The following is a 21144-nucleotide window of genomic DNA, read 5'->3' on the forward strand; positions in this document are numbered from 1 at the left end:
TAGTAAAAGTCATGTCTTGGAAAGCCACTTTTGGGAATTAACCCTAGTCCTAAGCAGAGTGTGAAAGACATTAAGAGGAAGTCCATACCTTGCCCATGGCTGGCTTTGGATCTGCTGAACCAGTACACTAAACATGTGTTGCACCCATGAATTGCTTACACGCCTTCTGCAGTAATCTGCATGTTACCCTAAGGTATTACAGTATCCATATTGCTGAAACAGCCCCACACAAGGACAGAGATGCAGAATCTGTCAAACGGGCCATCGTCCGACATATTTGCTTATCAGGACACACCACTGTGTGCAATAACGATTAAGTTTCAAGGAACGGAAGCATTTCTGTGTGGTTAAAAGGTTTAGAATGCTGGCTCTCACGTTACCGAAATGGAACAAAATACAATTATGTATGCATGGCAGAAAATATAATTACCTCTCTCAAATGAATTTTTAATATCATTGACTTCCACCTGGGAGCCAGATACTCTGAAAATGCCCTGGTGCTGGAGACCTGAAAAACAAGAGTAAAAAAGAAATATGCGTCATTAAATTGGGTACCAAGTTATTTCAAATCAGGAGGAAATACTGACTTGTTACTGATTTATTAGACGTATAACCTTGTTTGTTTGTTTTTTAAAAAAAAGCAGTTTAAACCATTTTGAAACACAATTCTGACTTCTAATGCCACAATTCTCACCATGTCTACTGAGAAGTAAATCCTATTGAATTCAGGTAAGTGGAGTTAGGACTGCAGCTGTACCCACCTCCTCTCCCAACCTCCTCTCTTAGCTTGCTCCTGACCCCTTTTCCCTGCCCATTCTTTGCTTCTGCCATTATACTGTGTACATTCCATTCATAATTCCATTCTTTTTGCTGCCTTCCCACAGCCCCACTGTCCCTGTAGTTTTATGAATGTGTTGTTCCACACTAGGCTTTATTCTAGAGCTCCTCACACTGCCATACTGTGAGCCTCCTTAATGCTGGATTAAAGCTTTACGACCTTCCCTAGCTGTAATTAGAAAGTGACTTAAACAACAGGAAAAAAGCATAATTATTAATAAGCACAATATTCTGAAGAAACAACAACTAGGATTAAGTTAAATAGAATTTTGGAACTCACCATACAAGTTGATAAATCGGATGCAGCTTTCTACAATGAGGGGGATTACTTTCCCAGAGTCCTATGAAGGAAGAAAAATCACCTCAAATATACCACAAATAATATAAGAGAGATTATCTCTGCAAATAGGAATTATCACTATTAGGAATCAGCCTCAAACCCATAATGATCTGTAAACAAAAACCTCACTAGAACAATACTCGTTCCAGTAATGCATTTGAGCATCAAAGGCTTTATCTTAAAAAAAAAAAATCTTTCCAAACTGAATTATCTTCCTCAGTTTGTCAGGAGCAGAAAGTAATGCACAGCCTTTGTATGTTTTTCCTGAAGGCAGCTGACCAAATGTGATAGCATGCACCTTAAAAAAACTGGACTGTTTGCTAACACTGACAAGGAAACCACATTGAAAATAGAGAATCTTGCCTTGGGAGAATGAAGAGTTGCCAGCATCTTTTTCAGAACTTCAATTCAGATGTAACAACCTTGATCTAATAAATCTTACCAAGAATTAATGTGCGTCTGTGTCCCCCCCCCCTTTTCTTTCGCTTGTGTATTTCTAGGGTTTCTTAAACCACAGTTTAAGAACCACAGTTTCCTGTTACACCTGAGCTGCGAAACTGTGGCTTGATCCCTGTTTATTAATCAGAATATAAAATCAGGAGCAAGAAAGATGTATGGAATCTTCAAAGATGAAGAGTATGCAGACACTACACTCAGCCTAATATAGTCGTACCTTGGAAGTTGAACTGAATCAGTTCTGGAAGTCTGTTAGACTTCCAAAACGTTCATAAACCAAAGCGCGGCTTCTGATTGGGTGCAGGAAGCTCCTGCAGCCAATCAGAAGCCGCAGAAGCCCTATCAGACATTCGGTTTCCAAAGAATGTTCACCAGCCAGAACACTCACTTCCGGGTTTGCAGCGTTCAGGAGCCAAACGTCCGAATACCAAGGCATTCGGGATCCAAGGTACGACTGTAAACCATAGTTTATTAGGTTATTACACATGAACTCATCCTATTAGATTACAAATGTATTGCCTTATGCCTTGTGTTAGTTTTATGCCTTAATATAATTTATGATGATGCTATACTGCTATGACATATGGCCGAAATAAATAATAACAGAAAAATTTACTCGTAATTAGTTAAGCAACTGCTTTGGCCACTGGGCCCCTGTAGCCTAGGGCTGCCCTCGCTTCAACATCCTTGTAGTCCTAAGAGCATCTTAGTTAAGCTATTCAAGGGAAATAAACAGCAATGCTACAGTTTTACAAAATTAATAAATGCATATATATATAGGGGGAGGGAAGGAAACGTATAGAAACCACATTCACCTTTGCAAAGCTGAAATATGCAAGGAATGTAAAGCAACCCCAAGGGTACTGTTTGCAGTAAGAAATTTCAAGATTAAAATGAATGTATCGTTAAATGCATTTCCATGACATTATGAAATGGTTTGCTAAAATTTCACATTTACTTAATTCAATGCAATCACAAAAGCTGTCATAGATTTTTCAGTCCCTTTACAGGAAATAACTACAAGAAGGAATCCATTACTCAAGGTTACTATGGGATGACATGAACCGAAATAATGCATTTATCATTTTGTTAATGAGAAAAATGTTCTCACAGATGATCCCTGGGGTTTTTCCACCACCCCTGGAAAGCCCGGTATGCTTTTTAAATGGGCAAATGCCAGGAAGTACTAAGCACCACCCCCTGTCCCAATCACTATGAGTTCACCCCAAATTTCAGCCTCCCACAGCCGATTTTGTTATCCAAGCAAAGAAGCAAACAAGATGCAGGAGGGACTGCCTATACATAATTTGGCCTCAATTTGTCAGAGTATTACTACAGCTGTTCTCCTGCCGCCGCTATGAAAACTACATACCGTAGTTAATATTCTGAAGGCATATCTGTGTTCTGTCACTAGCTCTATGGGGGAAAGCAATTATCCTCTCTCTTTTTCTGATTAATAGTTTTTGCATCCATTGTCTCCTAATGTTTTTCACAATGTTTGGATTTTGACTTTAGTACAAGAAGGCCAGGATAATTTTACCTCCTGGGTATTAGAGACTAGTCATATGCCTGCTATTATGTTTCCGTCTAGGGCTAGGCTTTAGTTGAAATTCCTGCATTGCAGGGGGTTGGACTAGATGACCCTCAGGATCTCTTCCAATTCTATGATTATGACGGCTAGCATGTTGATAGAGTGCCTGTACCTTGTACGGACCCCAAAGGGAGCAGACAATGAATCTCTGTGTGAGAAGAAACCCTGTACATTAAACCTAGGGTCTTTGTAAACAGAGGCCAAATCACTCAGAGTAATTAATGAACACAGGCTCATTTCCTTTACTACAGACACTTCCAGGTGCTACAACTAGCAGATAAATAGAACCAAACTGGAAATGAGAGAAGTGACACTAGGAAGGAGCGAACTACTTTGGAGTTGCCATCACAAGTTTTTGCATGATGCCTTCTGATCCTGCCAGCATTAGTTGGTTAAGAAATCAGTACAGTCCCCGTGTGAATGGCAGATATATGTGGCATGCTGATGAGCTACAAAACTGATTGGAAGAACTGCTACGGTCAAGTTCAGCACCTTAAAATCCTACTGAAAGCAATGGATCTTAAAAATTCAACAGGGTACGCATTTATTTCAAAAGGATCCCATATTATTTGGGAAGATGACCTCCCATTTGTCCATCATGTTGCCATGACAAAGGGATAAAAAGAACACATGGACCAGAAAACACATAGTAAATGCATACCCTGGATCTAATCGCAGCTGTGAATGACGTATGATTAAAAATATATAGCTTATTTTATAAATTGCGAGAAGGTCCAAATACAAAGCATGGCCTTTGTTTGCTTATTCTAAGTAGCAGTGCTTTATGTGATATTACAAGCTGTCTGTTAAGTCTTTACTGGGTTTAAAAAGCAAGTTATAGTGCTGTGCTGGGGGAACAGGTAGGTAGGGCAGATCTGGCATTCAGGAAATGGTAACAAAAGCCAGGCTGCATCTGTCAACTTCCTGCACAGCTGCGAAGAAGTACTATGGATCTGGGAGGTTTCACCTTTTATTGCATAAAGTGGATTCCATCAAGACACTAGGGATAGCTAATTTTTCTCATTCAGAGATCCACTAGAAAAACACCAGGAAAGTGTGATATGCCCCTCTAATTTCTTAATGCAGACAGTCCCCAATAATCAAGAGATGGCAATGTTCAATTTAATAGCCTTATACCTGATGCCTTGTGTGGGAGTTCCTTCGACCTCGGCTATAAGCGTTATCAGAACGGGGGGGGGGGGGGAACACAGGATGAAGATGTAAATACATCAGTCAAAAAATAAACAGAACAGTACTTCAAGTAGCGTAAGGAATTCCTGAAAGCAATACAAGCATTGGGTTTTCAGAACCAGCATATTGTAACACAGTCTTTTGAGTCAATCTGAGCAACACCTTAAATCAGAAAATGTTGCATACCGACAAAAAACTTTTACCTTCTTTTAATAGACTGAAAATGCTAATCATCCTCAGAATTCTGGTATTCCTTCATCACTGTGTATATATTGTGGGTATATTTGTCCTGACTCCCATTATACTGAGCAGCTAGGAAATAAGACCCCCAGGACATGCCTGCCTCAGCGTAGTATAACAGGCCTTGGCCATTATGGCAAGATGTTGAAATGAGCTGCTCGGGGAGCAAGGTGAACGATCCCAAATCACCATTAAACAAATAGAATTTCTGAGATTTAGAAGGAAGACTTTGTTGTCTGAGAGAATGGAATATATTTATTAAGCAAAAGATAAATAGTAACAAAGCACAAAACCTGAGAGGATGTTAAGGAATTCAATAAGATTTGCGTATTAATATTCATGGTGGGTGTAAGAAGAATGCAACAAAGGTGCTAACATTAATAGTGCATATTTATTTTTTTGAAAAATGTATGGAACAACATTACACTCATCATCCACAACATTTATTTCCCCTGCTTGTGAACATTATTATCATTACAGCTTTTTGTAATACAAACCACGTAAAAAAGTTTCAGTGTCTTACCTTGTAGTCATATATTCTGCTCTATGGCCTAAAAGATAAGGGAACAATAATCTGAAAACGAATGGAACTAAAAGTGGATTTGCTATGAAACTATACATATACCATCTAGTTCCTCTTCAATCGTCAATTATTTTTAACTGCGCAAGACTTATACTTGCATGCCAAGGGAACTGTTTTCCCACTTCCAGTGTTAAAATGTTCAAAAAGCAAAGCCGGTATGTGAAGCTGCTGTACTAAAGCTTCTGTCTTATGGGAGTAAAGAGTTTGTTACAAAACAAAATTTGAAGCAGTCTTGAAGGCTTGCATATTTTAATGAGCTATTCAAAGTTTACATAAGGAGAAAGGGCTGGCAAGGCTGGAAGGCATATTGCCAAAGGCCGCAGAGTTTAAAAATGCATCGTCCTTAGATGTAGATGTAGTTATGAGAGTAAATATTTAAATGTGTGCTGCATAAGAATGCTTAACTGCATATTATGTAAAATAAACACCTGGTGCACATCTGCCCAACACAGCTACTATGCATCCTTCATGCATTTCAGGGGCGGCAGCACAGCAGTTTCGCAGCACTACCACTCATGAAACAAATGGAAGGTGCACAGCAGCAGAAACCGTTGGCTTGCACCCTAGGACAGGAAGTTCAATCACACATGCATAAAACAGATCTGTAGTTCAATGCGTTCTCGTTTACCAAACAGATGCTAGTTCTATATTATTCTAAGCAGGCACAATTAAGGCACTTGGGTGGCAGAACATTTAAAGTACAAATTTTCACTCCTGCATTTGCTGCAGTTTCTGCCAGAAAAAGTTTAGCACATGCGTTATGAAACGGTGATTTGAAAACAGAAATCTATCTGCGCTTTTGAGGGATGGTTCTAGTTGCACTAAAACTCAGCTCGACCCACTTTTGAAATAAAGGCTTCCATTAGCGTGCAAAGTTGCTAATTGGGCTCAGAAACAACTATCCAGCCTGTTTCATAACATTTATGATTTCACATAAAGGGAAATGTCACCACTTTCTCATAAGCGCGGTATTATCTGCAAGGGGGCAGGAGAGGAAAATACAAGCACAGAACAAAGGGGTTGGCCTTAAAAGCTACTAATATATATTTGTGATTCTTACAGCCTGATCCTGAGCTCTGCTACAGAGAAAGCCAGAGGATATGACTATGCAGAGGGCAGAAGATATAGGCAGGCACGTATTACATTCTGTGGGTAGCAGATATTTATAAACTTGTTTTTGCAAGCCTGCAACAGCCTGATTATTAATCCCACTGAAAAGTATGAAAGAGAGATTTTCTGTGATTCATGATAATACAGGAAATCCCACTGTTACAAGAATTACTCTACAAGGAGCACATTTTAAAATGCAAGGCACATTTCCACAATAATATAATGAACAAACTGATAATACCATGCTGGTGCATAGAAAGTTTATAATGCATTCTGTTCGTAATGAGGTACTATTTCAGCCTACAGGGAAGTAGTTAATAAATTCTGCAGCAGAAGATGCAAGGTAATGCTATTAAGAGAGAGAGATACCCAGACTCCTAGGAGTTATAATTTAGAATGTTTCGCACACAAAATAGGTCACATGTGACCTTGCACAGTGGGCTGTCTAATTCTGCCAAAGAAAGATTTCTCCATTTTCTGTTCTATTCACCCTGCCTCGGGTTTTTGGTTTGTTTGTTTCTTTTTTCTTTTTCTTTTTGGAAACAATGCCATCTACTCCCCCATCCCACCAAAAATACAAGCCAAATTGAGAAAATCCAATACATAAAATAAACTGGCCTTCAGGGCTCTGTCTGGGGTTTTATATTTTGCTTTTCTTTTCTTTACTGGAAAAGGAACTAGAATATTTCTTAACAGAAGTATAGATTCTGTGATTAATCTACTATGGTTTCAGGACAAGCCAGGTTCTGAAACCATAGTTTGATTCTGGCTTGTTTATACTAACTGTAGTTTAAACAAGTCGTAGTTTCCTGAGTTTAGGCATCAATAGTTTAAAAAAAAAGGAAGCGGATGCATTCAATCTCTTTCCCATATTTGCTAAAGAGGAAGAGGGGCGGGGAATACATGAGCCTCATGATCATTCACATAGCTTAAAATCATGAATCATGGCTTCTGGCTACATCTGAACCATGTGTTTAAATATATGCATTGTAAATATTTTAGCAGATTTATTCTGAGGTTTATTCCAATTCATTTACCTTCTCCAAGTGTTCGCTGCAGTAAATCATGCTTTGCTTGGAGCTTTGTGATGAGATTACTTCCCTCCAGATACTCTCTGAATTTCTGCAAAGACACAGATCAATGCATTTCGCATCTGAAGAGGTGCTATCTACATTTCAAGAACGTTGGGGGTGGGGAGAGCATATCACATGGAAAGCAGGCAACACACCATGAAATAGAACTGCTCTGTCTCCTGCTGGTTCGCTCTTCTCTTTGCAATGCTAGGCTTGCTCAAGTAGGTCTCAGAAACTGTTGACTTCACAGACTCTGTTGAACGACTGTGCTGGAAACATTCAGAAACGTCGTAGTCCTCAATGGTGACCATATCTTGTATTGTCTGCAAAGTAGCTTCAGTCGTCTTCTTAACCTGGAGTTAAAAGGGTGCACTTCATAGTATCAAGCAGAAAAACAGACCAAGTATGTTCCACCATTAGTAGGAAGAAGGGAGCTGCTGAGTGTACCTGTTACAGGTACTACATAATACTTGTTTTGCATTAGTAAGAAATCCATATTTTACTATGGCAGTGCCAAAACAAGGAATGCCTATTGACACCAGGCAGCCCCCTTCACTTTACTGTTCAGGAAAGCCCACCTGGAGATTTAGATTGCTGCCATGTGTTTTATTCTCCTTTTTAGCTTATCGTCGATTTTAATTATTTTTATTGAAGGTTTTAAACAGCTGCTTTCAAATGTTTTTATTGATAATGCTATTGTGTTCGGATTTTTTCTTGAGGCTTCCCCCCCCCCCCTTGCAATCAAGTAGTTATATGCATTTTATGAGATAACTGCAAAAAATAAACAAACTAGTTCCTGACAGCCCTTATATGCCTGTGCTCAGTGGGCCCTGGGCAATTTCCCCTTTGAGACTCCCCAAACCACCCTGGCAGCACCTCCTCCATGTGTCTCCCTGGTGGTCTGCTGAAGGAAGAAGCAGTAGGAGAGGCCTACTACAGAGCTGCCGAGCGCTTCTCCTTTTCGCTCTGGGTCCTATGAAAAGGAGGGAAGGGAAACGACGCTGGTCTAGTGGAATCACCCAGGCCTGCATGACTTCCACCCCCTTAAAAAAAAAACTGGCCCTGAAAGGAGAGGTGCAGGGCCAGGTGTCTCTGAAGGGCCCAACTGGGCCTGCCAGGCAATCTGCTGAAACAAAAGCTGATTCAGAGCCATCTGATCCAGCACATCCCCTTTCAGGGCTGTATCCTTGAAAGAAAAAAGTCATGTCAGCCTGGGGCAGTACCCCTGCCTTAAGTGTTACTTTATTCCCCCTGTGGTGAAGGGGACGTGCCAGCCTGCATCTTCTTTCCTCCAGTGGCATCTGGCCCCCAACAAAGCATGTTTTGAGCATGGCACTAAAGTCTCTTCAACCTTCCATGCCGGTGTTTTGTTTTGTTTTCCCCCCGGGAAGGACTGTGGCTCAATGGACGAACTTTGCACACGGAAGATCTCAGGTTCGATCCTGGCAGCTCCAGGTAAGGCTGGGGAGGTCCCTTGCCTGAAACCCTGGGAGAGCCACTGCCAGTCAGAGCAGGCAGTACTGAGCTATATGGAACAATGGTCTGCCTCTATATATATGTTTTTCTTTTTGGTGCAAAATAGAATATTTTCAAAAATCTTGGGAGTCATGGTTAGTAGGCCCTGATATTTGTCAGACACTATGTGGAGTGCCGGGTGAAGCTCCCGTTGCTCGGTCCCAGCTCCTGCCCACCTAGCAGTTCGAAAGCACGTCAAAGTGCAAGTAGATAAATAGGTACCGCTCCGGCGGGAAGGTAAACGGCATTTCCGTACGCTGCTCTGGTTCACCAGGAGCGGCTTGGTCATGCTGGTCACATGACCCGGAAGCTGTACGCCAGATCTCTCAGCCAGTAAAGCGAGATTAATGCCGCAACCCCAGAGTCATCCGCGACTGGACCTAATGGTCAGTGGTCCCTTTACCTTTACATTATGTGGAGTGCCAATGCTACACCTGGCGAACTGCAGTCCATCTTACCTCCTCATTTTCAATTTTCAATGTGGCCAGTCGTGACTGAAGCTGCTGATACCTAAGCATGAGTTCCCCTTGGACTGCCTGCTGTACACTGACCTGAGAAACCTGCATATGAAATATCAAACGAAGGTATTAGGTAAAAATGGGGGCGGGCGAGGCGGCGGTGGGAAGTTCACCAACACATGTATCTATGATTCCGCTTGCATTCAATGGATCACTTTAGCAATTGTCAGGACAAAGGATAAAATAAGCGATGCAAATCATGCTGCCTTACTTAAAAGGCAACAAATATTCAAACCAAACTAAGGCAGTGTTTTTCAACCACTGTTCCGCGGCACACTAGTGTGCCGCGAGATGTTGTCTGGTGTGCCGTGGGAAAAATTGAAAAATTACTTTATATATAGTCAATATAGGCACAGAGTTAATTTTTTTTAACATTTTCTAATGGTGGTGTGCCTCGTGATTTTTTTCATGAAACAAGTGTGCCTTTGCCTAAAAAAGGTTGAAAAACACTGAACTAAGGAACCTGCAACATAATGTTGCTGTATGAAGTTCTCCCTGTTCAGGATGCAATCCCCTTCCCACCTGGTTTTTCTTTACTCCCTCAGGTGGGAAGTCAGCACTGAGCATGCTCGGTCTTCACCGGTTTGTTCTTTCCAGTCAGTGGTTTCCCCCCATGTATTATTATTATTTATTGAATTTATATACTGCCCTATACCTGGAAGTCTCAGGGAGGTTCACAGAATAAAATCAAAATATAAAACCACAAAATACATAATCAAAATAAAACCAACAACCCAATAACACCCCCCCCCCCAAAAAAACCTGCACGTTTTAAAAGGGCACAGGATGTCAATCAAATAAACCAAATGCCTGGTTAAAAAGGAACGTTTTTGCCTGGTGCCTAAAGGTGTATAATGAAGGCGCCAGACGGACTTCCCTAGGGAGAGCATTCTATAGACGGGGAGCCATTACAGAGAAGGCCCGTTCTCGTGTTGCCACCCTCCGGACCTATCGAGGTGGAGGCACATGAAGGAGGGCCTCAGAAGATGATCTCAGAGTCTGGGTAGGTTCATATGGAAATAGGCGGTCCTTCCTGTTGTTATTCTGTCTCTCACAGCTACAATAAACCTACCATTAAAATTATGAAATGGTCATTTCTTTGTCAGAGGGCAAACGGGCAAATTTAGCAGGGGATCAAATACCTTTTCCCCTCACTGTATGGTTGTTACTGTTTGTAGGTTTATGTGCTAGTTTGTACATGTGTTTATGAGAAATCCATAAAAGAAAAAGAAATAGCGGCAATCACATGGATGTGTAAAATGGAACTGTTATAGGCATGTGTATTTGAGGCCCAGATGGGGAGTTTACAGTAATAATCACCATGGACACAAAGGCAACACCCAACAGCTTCCCTTTAGAACCACATATTCACACATCCGTAACAGAAATCGGGGTAAAGTTCTGGATGTTGGTTTCATCTTTTTCCCAGCATCCCTTGACGCAACATGGAAATTTGCAGATATAGAGTCTGACTAAATGCCATGTTCAAAAAATGAACATTTGTACTGTAGGAAGATGGTTTTAATACCGTCTCCAAGTTTCTGAAAAGTTGTATGTTGCTAGCCAGTGTCTCACCATACTTTTGAAGATGCTCAGGGATGCTCTAGAGAAAGATGAGCAGTATAAGAATGCTACAAAAACAACTTTCCTCTTGCTCTGTTTGTATGCCGAAAGCTACTTGGCCAAGCTGCTGCTGAGAGTTTACCAATGTTGTGGCAGATTTCAATGCGCAGTAATGAAGGGTTCATTTGGCATGGGATTTGTTTAGAGCAGCTGGCAAATTAAGTTCTACACAAAACATTCTCTTGGTGTATTTTGTTTGCTGATCTTCTTGTGTCTCTATGAATAATGCTGGCTCTCGTTTTACCCTAACTAGACCCTTTGTTTGAGTGGATAAAAGCTAGACACTAACAAAAAGGAAATCAAAGTTCACAACAGAGGGAAGTGCTCATCCAGGAACAGACAAACAAAATTGTTTAGATTTTAATCCTTTTCTGTCTATAAAGAGTCAACAGCTACTGACCTCATCACCCATATGGGGCTGGAACTCAAATCTCATTGGAGGGCAAAAGGCTGTCGGATACATCTCCATGAATCTCTGCTTGTCACTTCGTGGTTCCAAATTGTCAACAGCATTTTCAATGATGTCCAGACCCTCATGTCGAGAGGTTTCAAGGTTATACTCTGCAGAGAGATATGTTCTTAAGGCTCTGTTCAGGCTTGCATGATATCCAAGATTGCAACACTAACAGAATATGAAGGAGAAGAAGTTGTGTTTTTTAAAAAAGCAGAAAGCAAATTTCAGCAGTACTATCTAATGAACAAATATGCACTTAAGAGAAATCATCCATAGTAAAATTCTTTATCTTTCAATGGGCTTGACAAATGTTATTTAATCATTACCATAGTAAAATTTATTATACCATTTTGAAGACAGAAAAGTTGGATCACATGGAACTGTGCACTACAATTGTTTATTTGATCATTACATTATTCCAACTTTATCTTATGCTTCTAAACAGTTTTTTTTTATTAAAAAAACATAATTCTTGTATAAGGAATGAGAATATTTAAAGAAAATGGGCTACCCATCGTATAATGCATGCCTATTATCACACGAAAAAAATTAGGAGATATGGTCAACCTAATCCTAACAGTGAGTTAGTATATAGACCTGCAGTGCCTGTGCATAGGGGAAATGTTTACAAAATAATAATAATAATAATAATATATTTATACCCCGCCCATCTGGCTGGGTTTCCCCAGCCATTCTGGGTGGCTCCCAACAGAATATTAAAAACACAATAAAAGATCAAACATCAAAAACTTCCCTAAACAGGGTTGCCTTCAGATGTCTCCTAAAAGTCAGATAGTTGTTTATTTCCTTGACATCTGATGGGAGGGCGTTCCACAGGGTGGGCGCCACTACCAAGAAGGCCCTCTGCTTGGTTCCCTATAACTTCACTTCTTGTAGAGAGGGAACTGCCAGAAGGTCCTCAGTGTCTGGGCTGAACGATGGGGGTGGAGATACTCCTTCAGGTATACTGGGCCGAGGCCGTTTAGGGCTTTAAAGGCCAACACCAACACTCTGAATTGTGCTCGGAAACATACTGGGAGCCAATGTAGGTCTCAATAATAATCTAATGGAACTTTAGTTAGTATTAGTTCATCCAGATGTTAAGGAATGTCCTTCAGCAACAAAGAACTGCTTCTCCAATAAAATAAAATAAATGGCTTGCTTCCCAACACAGCATGAAGAAAAGCAGCACCTGCAATTTCAGCAGTGTGCACCTGCATGCCGTGTGTTCACATTTAAACTGTAATTTAGTGTAACTCTGCTTTAAAGTGATGTGTAAATCAGGCCACTGTCTTATGTCCTTCCAAGACCCTGGCTCTAATCAGAACAGGATACTTTAGAGTCAAACTTTTTTTAGGCCCATGGGCACATCTGGATTTTTGAACAGTAGCTGCTTCCACTGGTCACTTCACTCTCTCCTAGATCAGCCTTGCCCCAGAGGGACAGAAAAAGAGAAAGTACATGCACATACACAACTGTTTGCAAGGGACCTGTGTTCAAGTTAGATCCAGCAGAATTAATGTGAGCTTTTTCAAGGGAGAAAAGGGAAACCACCCTAACTATGTCAAGGCCAAGGGGGCAGTGAATAGGGGCTCAAAAGCTTTGTGACCCCTTCATGTAAGAATTGCATGAATACCAGCTACTTACATCAATCAGATCTGAAAGGTCATGAATGTAATACTTGAACACAGTGCCATTTGTTGCTTCAAGGGTTAGCAAATATTCATTTCTGGCTTTAATGGATTTCAGCTTATTTTCAGAATATTTTGCTTGACGCTGAAGGGGAAAGAATAGCATTAAAATATGGTAAAAATGCATCAGTTAGCAAATTCTAAATGAATGAATGATGTTCAGAAAGTAACAGCAAAATGACTACATGGTCAGTATGTATTAAATTGCTTCTGCTCTCCAAAATATCCTCATATGTTGCTATTTTCAAGCCTCCATTGTGTACACCTAGCTTCATTCTGCCTTAGATTTAAGATTTAATCATAATATAAAACAACAAAAGCACCAATGGGAGTTCCAATCCCCTTTCAAGTCAACCTCATGTTGACTGGCCATCCATACAACAGATCTATGCCCCCATCTCAAAAGAATATTGGAACTACAATTCATTAACTTCAAATGATTAAGTGGTATTAATGGATAAGTGTACTTTTTCCTTCATCTTTTCAATTTTCTTCACAGAGCTGCGTCTCTGGTGTCTGTCCTCCAGCCGAATGTGAAAAACAGGATCTCCCGACCTCCCAATTTGCTTCTCTTCCTGTTTTTCAGCTTCCTTTAGTTTGCTTTCTGCACTGATGCTCTCTGTATGATACATATGGTAAGTTTTCATGACCTATGGCAGAATAAGTTAAAGGTGAGTTTAGAGAAAATGAATTATTACCTGTTTTAGTCTTTGGACTCTGGGCAGGCTATAGAATTATTTTTTTAAAAAAAATCCAAGTGATAAATGAAACCTCTAAATGTGCACAAGCTCAAACACCTGAGCAGCTTATGAGGAAATAATCTAATAATGGTGGGGCTCAGAGAATAATTCCCTATGTATCTTCACTATCTACCTTGATCAGCAAGGCACACATGGTTGATCGTAAGAACTGCATAGCTATGACCAGGTTAACAGAGATGAGTCACATGCCATTCACGTCTGTTACTCTGAAGCTAGTATTTTTCTAAGTTTACAGAGGTGAGTAGTTTTCCCTCCCCTCCTGAACATTATGTTGTTCCCTTCTAGTAGAAAATCATTACCCCAGACTGCTTAAATAAGAAGGACACTTTGCCCCTTACTTCAAAATGCCCAGGGGAGTATCATAACCCTTACAAAATTACCCTTAGGAAAATTGCCTCTGGGAGCTTTTTGGCTGAAGAGAGAGACAAACTCTGTAAATAAGTAAAATAAGGCAGCTGGTAGAGACATCATTAAAAAAAAAAACACCTGACAGGTAAGGAGCACAGTGAAAGGAAGTGAAAGTACCTGCTCTATTTAATTTGTTAATTATACAATAAAATTCAATATTTTATCCTTTTCAGTAAATGTTTTGAAATCTTAAAAGTAGGAACGCCTACATCAAACACGTGGAAATGCAAGGTCTTTCTTTAACAGACAAAAAGAAAGTCTATAAAATGCACTCCAGTACATTTATGGGCATGATTTATTCAGGAAAAACAGTCCCATCGTTTCCAGACCTTGGGTGATAAATACAATTTTAACAAATGAGACTTCCTACAAAATCCTGCAGGGTCTCCATACCTCCTAGCAGGAGTGTTCTTGTTCAGGGTTTCTGCAACCACACATGCCCACCTGCAAGTATTGTAAGCAAAAGGAGCTCAACTACAAAATTCAACATATCTTTCCTTTGCCCTCCAGTTATCTGTTTTTCTTTTCCAATTAACAGTCGACCATTCTGTGGCTACTCAGCATGTTCATTGGGCAGGGTTTTTTGTGTATGTTCTGCCACATTATTATTATTAGTAGTAGTAGTAGTTCTGCATATCTTGGAGGTCTCCTAAGTATGTTACCCCTGTTATTTTTTTTTAATAAGATTTTTATTATTTTGCCATAAAACAAAACAGAAACAACATTAAGCATACATAAACACAATAGAAACATAATACACAATCAACAATATAAAACATAACAATAACATACAAAAAAGAAAACTTATACAAACCTTACCAAATACCTATCTTTGTTTCTCAACTTATTTTTTAACTTCTTGGGGGGACTTCCCCTGGTCCCTCCTCTGTCTTCAAAAACATATATACTCTTTAGGTAGCTTCATTTCTTTTCCCATTAACTTGTGCTCAGTATCTTAATGCTCTTTAAATTTGTTTAGACCAATATACTTCTTAACTTATATTCTATATCTTAAAACCTTCTTATACAGATAAATCTATCACATCAAAATTTTCTTCTAAACCATTGTATCTAACCTTAAACTTCTAAAGCCGGTTCTTCTATATATTTCTGCTCAAATATTCAAACATTCAATTTAACATATTTAGATAAATAGTCCTTAAATTTCTTCCAATCCTGCGACACCTTCTCCTCCCTCTGGTCTCGGATTCTGGCGGTCAGGTCTGCGAGCTCCATATACTCCATCAGCTTCGTCTGCCATTCTTCAATTGTCGGTATCTCTTCACCCTTCCAAGTTCTTGCCAATAAAATTCTAGCCGCTGTCGTGGCATACATAAAGAATACTCTATCCTGACTGGGTATCTCTTCATTGGTTATGCTCAAAAGAAATGCCTCTGGTTTCTTACAAAAGGTAATTTTCATTACCTTCTTAAGCTCATTATAAATCTTATCCCAGAAGGCCTTTACCCCTGGACATGACCACCACATATGGTAAAAGGTACCTTTCGACGATTTACATTTCCAACACACATCCGACATTTTAGAATTCATTCTAGCTAACTTAACTGGTGTCAGATACCATCTATATATCATTTTCATTACATTTTCTCTTAAACTATTACATGCAGTGAAATTGATACCTTTCTGCCACAATCTCTCCCAGTCATCCATCATAATATTATGACCCACATCTTTTGCCCAATCTATCATTGTTGATTTAACCAATTCATCTTTCGTATGCCACTCTAGCAACAAATTATACATCTTGGAAAGGTTTTTAGAGTTCGATTCGATCAGTTCTGTTTCCAGTTTTGATTTTTCCACTTGAAAACCAATTTTTTTGTCTAGTTTAAATGTTTCATGAACCTGGTGATATTGCAGCCAGTCAGGGACTTGACTTTTGACTTGATCATAACTTTTCAACTTAAATAAGTCCCCTTCCTGCTGCAATATGTCCATATATCGTAACCAACTTGCAGCCATATTTGGTCTCTTATAGGCCTTGGCCTCCACTGGTGATATCCATCTAGGAGTCTTTCTCTCCAATAAATCTTTATACCTAATCCAAACCTGATACAGAGATTTCCTAACTATGTGACTCTTAAAAGTTCTGTGGATTTTAACTTTGTCATACCAAAGGTATGCATGCCAACCAAACATGTTGTCGTGTCCTTCCAAGTCCAACACATCTACATTCTCTAATTTAAACCAATCTTTCAACCAGCAAAAGGCCGCTGCTTCAAAATAAAGTCTTAAATCCGGCAGGGCAAAGCCTCCTCTCTCTTTAGAGTCTGTCAGAATCTTAAACTTAATTCTAGGCTTTTTGCCCTGCCATATAAACTTCGATAAGTCCCTTTGCCATATCTTAAAACAGTCCATTTTATCCAAAATTGGTATGGCTTGGAATAAAAACAGCATCCTTGGTAGGACATTCATTTTAATCGCTGCTATTCTTCCCATTAACGACAGTTTCAATCTTGTCCACATCTCGAGATCTTTCTTTATCTCTGTCCACAGTTTTTCATAATTATCTTTGTACAGGTTCACGTTTTTTGCTGTGAGATTGATACCTAGATATTTTACAGATTTAACAAAATTGAGGCCTGTGCCATCTTGTAATCTTTGTATCTGTTCTGCACTCATATTTTTACTTAAAACTTTGGTTTTCTGTTTGTTTAGTTTGAAGCCAGCTACACGTCCAAATTGTTCGATTAATTCCAAGGCTTTGGGGACACTGCTTTCCGGTTCTTGTAGGGATAACATCAAATCATCTGCAAAGGCGCGTAATTTGTATTCTTTCTCTCCCACCCTAATTCCTTTTATCTGTTTCTCTTTTCGTAGCATATTTAAAAGGACCTCCAGGACCGTAATAAATAATAAAGGGGAGATAGGGCACCCTTGTCTTGTTCCTTTTTCAACTTCAATTTCCTCCGATATCACACCATTTACTATTATTTTTGCTCTTTGTTCTGTATAAATGGCTTTGATACCATTTAAAAATCTTTCTCCAACTCCCATCTTTTCCAAATTCTTTTTCATAAACATCCAAGATACCTTGTCGAAGGCTTTCTCCGCATCAATAAACAATAGTGCTGCCTCTGTATTTATGTTTCTTTCCAGTTTTTCTAAAATATCCACAATGATTCTTGTATTATTACTTATTTGTCTTCCTGGAAGGAAACCCGCTTGATCTTTATGTATATAGTCTTTCAGCACTCTTTTTAATCTTGTAGCCATAACATTTGCAAAAATTTTATAATCCACGTTCAAAAGGGAAATTGGACGATAATTTTTCATTAGCGTTCTATCTGTATCTGGTTTTGGGATCAGTGTGATAAAGGCTTCTTTCCACGTCTCTGGTGCCCTATCTCCTTCTAATATTTTGTTGCAAATTTCTTTCAAAGGCTGTGAAAGCCAGTCTTTAAGAGTCTTATAAAACTTTGCTGTTAGTCCATCTGGTCCTGGTGCCTTTCCTAGTTGCATGTTCTTAATTGCATCCTCAATCTCTTGGGTCGATATTGGGTGGTTGAGGGTTACTAGTTTATCCTCTGGGACTTTTTGCAGACTATTTTGTTGCAAAAATCGGTCTATCTCTTCTTCTTTTATCCTCTCCTCCTTGTACAGTTGCTTATAGAATTTTTGGAAACACTTTCTGATTTCCTCCGGGTTCTCCACTATTTTCCCATTTACTGCTAAATTGCCGATGACATTTGCCTTTTGTCTTTTCTTCAATTGCCAAGCTAGTAATTTTCCATTTATTCGCAGATTCAAATGATCTTTGTTTCATCATTTTCAGTTTCCATTCTATATCTTGGTTCATAATTTTAGCATACTGGGATTGCAAGTATTTGATTTCCTTTTGAATTCTTAGAGATTTGGGATGTCCTCTTAACTCTTTTTCTTTAACTTTAATTAGTTTCAACAGTCTTTCCATTTCCGCATTTTGTAGCTTTTTCTTTTTTGCTTTTTCACTTATGAGGAATCCTCTCATTACCGCTTTACTTGCATCCCATGCAATTCTTTTTTCTACTTCCGAATTCCAATTGATTTGAAAATACTCCTTCATCTTTTTCGCAGCTCTTTCTACCAGCTTGGTGTCTCTCATCAACGCGTCATCCATTCTCCATCTGAAAGAACCCTTGGAAACCATTTTGAGAGTTACCTGTACAGGATTATGGTCCGAATAAGTCTTTGGGCCGATTTCCGCTTTTTGTATTTTCGATGCCAATTCATTCGATGTCCAGATGTAGTCTATCCTCGACCATGACTGCTGAGATTCACTGAAATAAGTTGCCTCAGTATCGGTGGGGTTTTTTAGCCTCCAAGCATCCTCCAAGTTCAAATTATCCACCATTTCAAAAAAAGTCTTTGGCAGTTTCCCATCATTTGTTAATTTAGTTCTTTGGGATCTATCCATTAATGTGGAAACTGCACCATTAAAGTCTCCAAGGCAAACTAATTTATAGTCCAAATAGTCCAACAGCAGATCATGTATTTTCTTATAAAAAATTGACTTTCCATCATTTGGTGCATAAAGTCCCAGGATCAAGAATTTTTCGCCTTGTATTTTGATTTCAATTGCAATGTATCTCCCTTCTTCATCTTTAAATAGCTGTCTTGGGCTGTATTTCTCCTTTGCATATATTACTACTCCTCTCTTTTTGACCTTGTCTGATGATATGAACTCTTGGCCTAGTTTTTTATTTTGTAGTAGTCTTCTATGTCGCCGAACTATGTTATTTTTGCAGTGGTCCCATCTTGGCTCCATTTTCTGCATCCTCCCAACACATTGCTCCTAGAGGAAGCCATGGCTGCTTTCTGGATTGTTTTCCCCACCCCAAAAAACCCACACAGCCTTTTGTGTAACTGATACAGGCCAGGCTTATTTGCTGCTGTCTAAAACCTGATCATAGGTTAAAGCAGTGAAACTAAATGCATTTAAATGAAAATAAAATCCATTGAAATACATCTTGCCTAGTTACTATGCACTGTGCTTGGCTTCATGTTGTAGCTCTGCTTTCACAAGTTCAAATAAAGCCCCCAAACAGAAAAGGAAGTGGTTTTCCTATTGAACAAATAAGCAAGACGACAGTGAGAGGATGGACTTGAAGAACATGCATATCAGAGTGTATGCTTGAACACAGATATAAACATAGAGTAGCCTTTCAAATCAATTGTGTCAAGGGACACAGTTCACTTTTTAGAATATTAAAATCCTGCAAAAGGCGTGTGGGCCTTTTGCAGTTTTTAAAAAATATTCTTAGGAAGAGGTGGATTTTGGAGATGCTTTTCATTCCATTTGCATGCTTTCACATGCTATTTAGCTTTTTACTTTTGTACTGAACATGCTGCAAGATCACTTTGTAGTCCATCTCAAAGGATGGGATTTTTGAGCATCAGAGGGACTCAAGACTTTCAACTGCGTAAAGAACCCTTCAGCAAAAGGAGATATATTTCAAAATCAAAAAGGCTTTTCATGCTCCAAGATCATGTCGGCAGGAGGTGGGAAGCACACCGGACTCCAGCGACCTCTTCTCCTTCAACTTGTTCTTTTTTTCCTTAAACATATGACATCCATTATCTACTGATTGTAAGTGTGTGACTAAATTCTCATGTCAGTGATATGACAATTCATTATCTAATAATGAGGTGGGGAAGTAGTCAACGCATGACCCATTAAAATGGCTTTTCTTCAACTTTCAGTCTGCACTGATGCAAGGAGAACTATTAGGCAACAATTAGGAATTCATAGCTGTCAACCTTTCCCTTTTTTGCGGGAAATTCCCTTATTATAGCATTGGGAAACAGCAGGGAGGGTTGACAGCTATGATCAGAATCACCATTGTGCCAGTGGGACTGTGGAGAGCAGGGGTCTCACTGTCACATGTGCAGTTGTGCCAATGTCTTGGAACAAAATCTTGTAAACAACCAATTACAGAAATCAGTATACTTACAGGTAAGAATGTGATCCTGGACACTACACTATGTATTTTGTCTATTACTGATAAAGGTACTGCAGTTAATCGTATATATTCTGGAAGTTACTTGATTAACAATCACTCAGAGCTGAAAAGAATCTTCATACTATACCTTACACCAGTGTTTTCCAACCTTTTTCTGACTGTGATCCCCTTTCGACCTTGTTTCCTTCCTGTGGCCCCCCCATGGGTGTAGCCAAGGGGGGCAACTGCCCCCCAGCAAGTAAAAATCAATACAAATCTGAGGTTCTGACCCCCCCCCCAACAAAAGCCTGCTGCCCTAACAAAAATCCTGGCTCCCCCTCCTACCAGTAGAATGGTAGCTATTTAAATGTTTTGTTTTTAAACGGAACATGTTTTATCTATAACTTACACAATTTATAAAAAATACAAATACATAAAATGATAGGAACATAATGAAATATTGTTGAATCAGAATAACATAGAATCACAGAGCTGGAAGGGACCCAGAGGGTCATCTTTCTAGTGCAACCCCCTGCAATATAGGAAACTCAGCTAAAGCACCTATGACAGATGGTCATTCAAGCCTCTGCTTAAAAACCTCCAAGGAAGGAGAGTCCAGAACCTCCCCAGGGAGATCCATCTTCCATGTATTATAAAATGTAAACAACACTTATTTTACCCGAGTTATCTGATGCAGAGGGGGAAACCTACAGAAACAGTCCAAAAGGAGCACAGGGAGTGAGAATTTTTAATTTTAAAAAGCAAGTGGTCCTTACTGACCTGGTGCAAAAAGATCTTGTCATCCAGAGGA

General features: G+C 39.5%; 1 protein-coding gene across 1 annotated transcript in view; it reads right to left on the reverse strand.

Moving 5' to 3' along the window:
- Window positions 1–21144, reverse strand: part of SRGAP1 (SLIT-ROBO Rho GTPase activating protein 1) — a 105009-nt gene that overhangs the window by 13460 nt on the left and 70405 nt on the right. Inside the window, exons 5-14 of the mRNA XM_033163375.1 lie at window positions 13690–13872; window positions 13179–13307; window positions 11478–11699; window positions 9395–9496; window positions 7577–7774; window positions 7386–7470; window positions 5179–5206; window positions 4362–4395; window positions 1118–1178; window positions 431–508 (exon numbers count right to left, since the gene is read on the reverse strand). Of these exons, the coding sequence (XP_033019266.1) occupies window positions 431–508; window positions 1118–1178; window positions 4362–4395; window positions 5179–5206; window positions 7386–7470; window positions 7577–7774; window positions 9395–9496; window positions 11478–11699; window positions 13179–13307; window positions 13690–13872 (1120 nt within the window). The remainder of the gene's footprint in view (window positions 1–430; window positions 509–1117; window positions 1179–4361; window positions 4396–5178; window positions 5207–7385; window positions 7471–7576; window positions 7775–9394; window positions 9497–11477; window positions 11700–13178; window positions 13308–13689; window positions 13873–21144) is intronic.

Source organism: Lacerta agilis, chromosome 10 (genome assembly GCF_009819535.1).
Source record: "Lacerta agilis isolate rLacAgi1 chromosome 10, rLacAgi1.pri, whole genome shotgun sequence".
NCBI lineage: Eukaryota > Metazoa > Chordata > Lepidosauria > Squamata > Lacertidae > Lacerta > Lacerta agilis.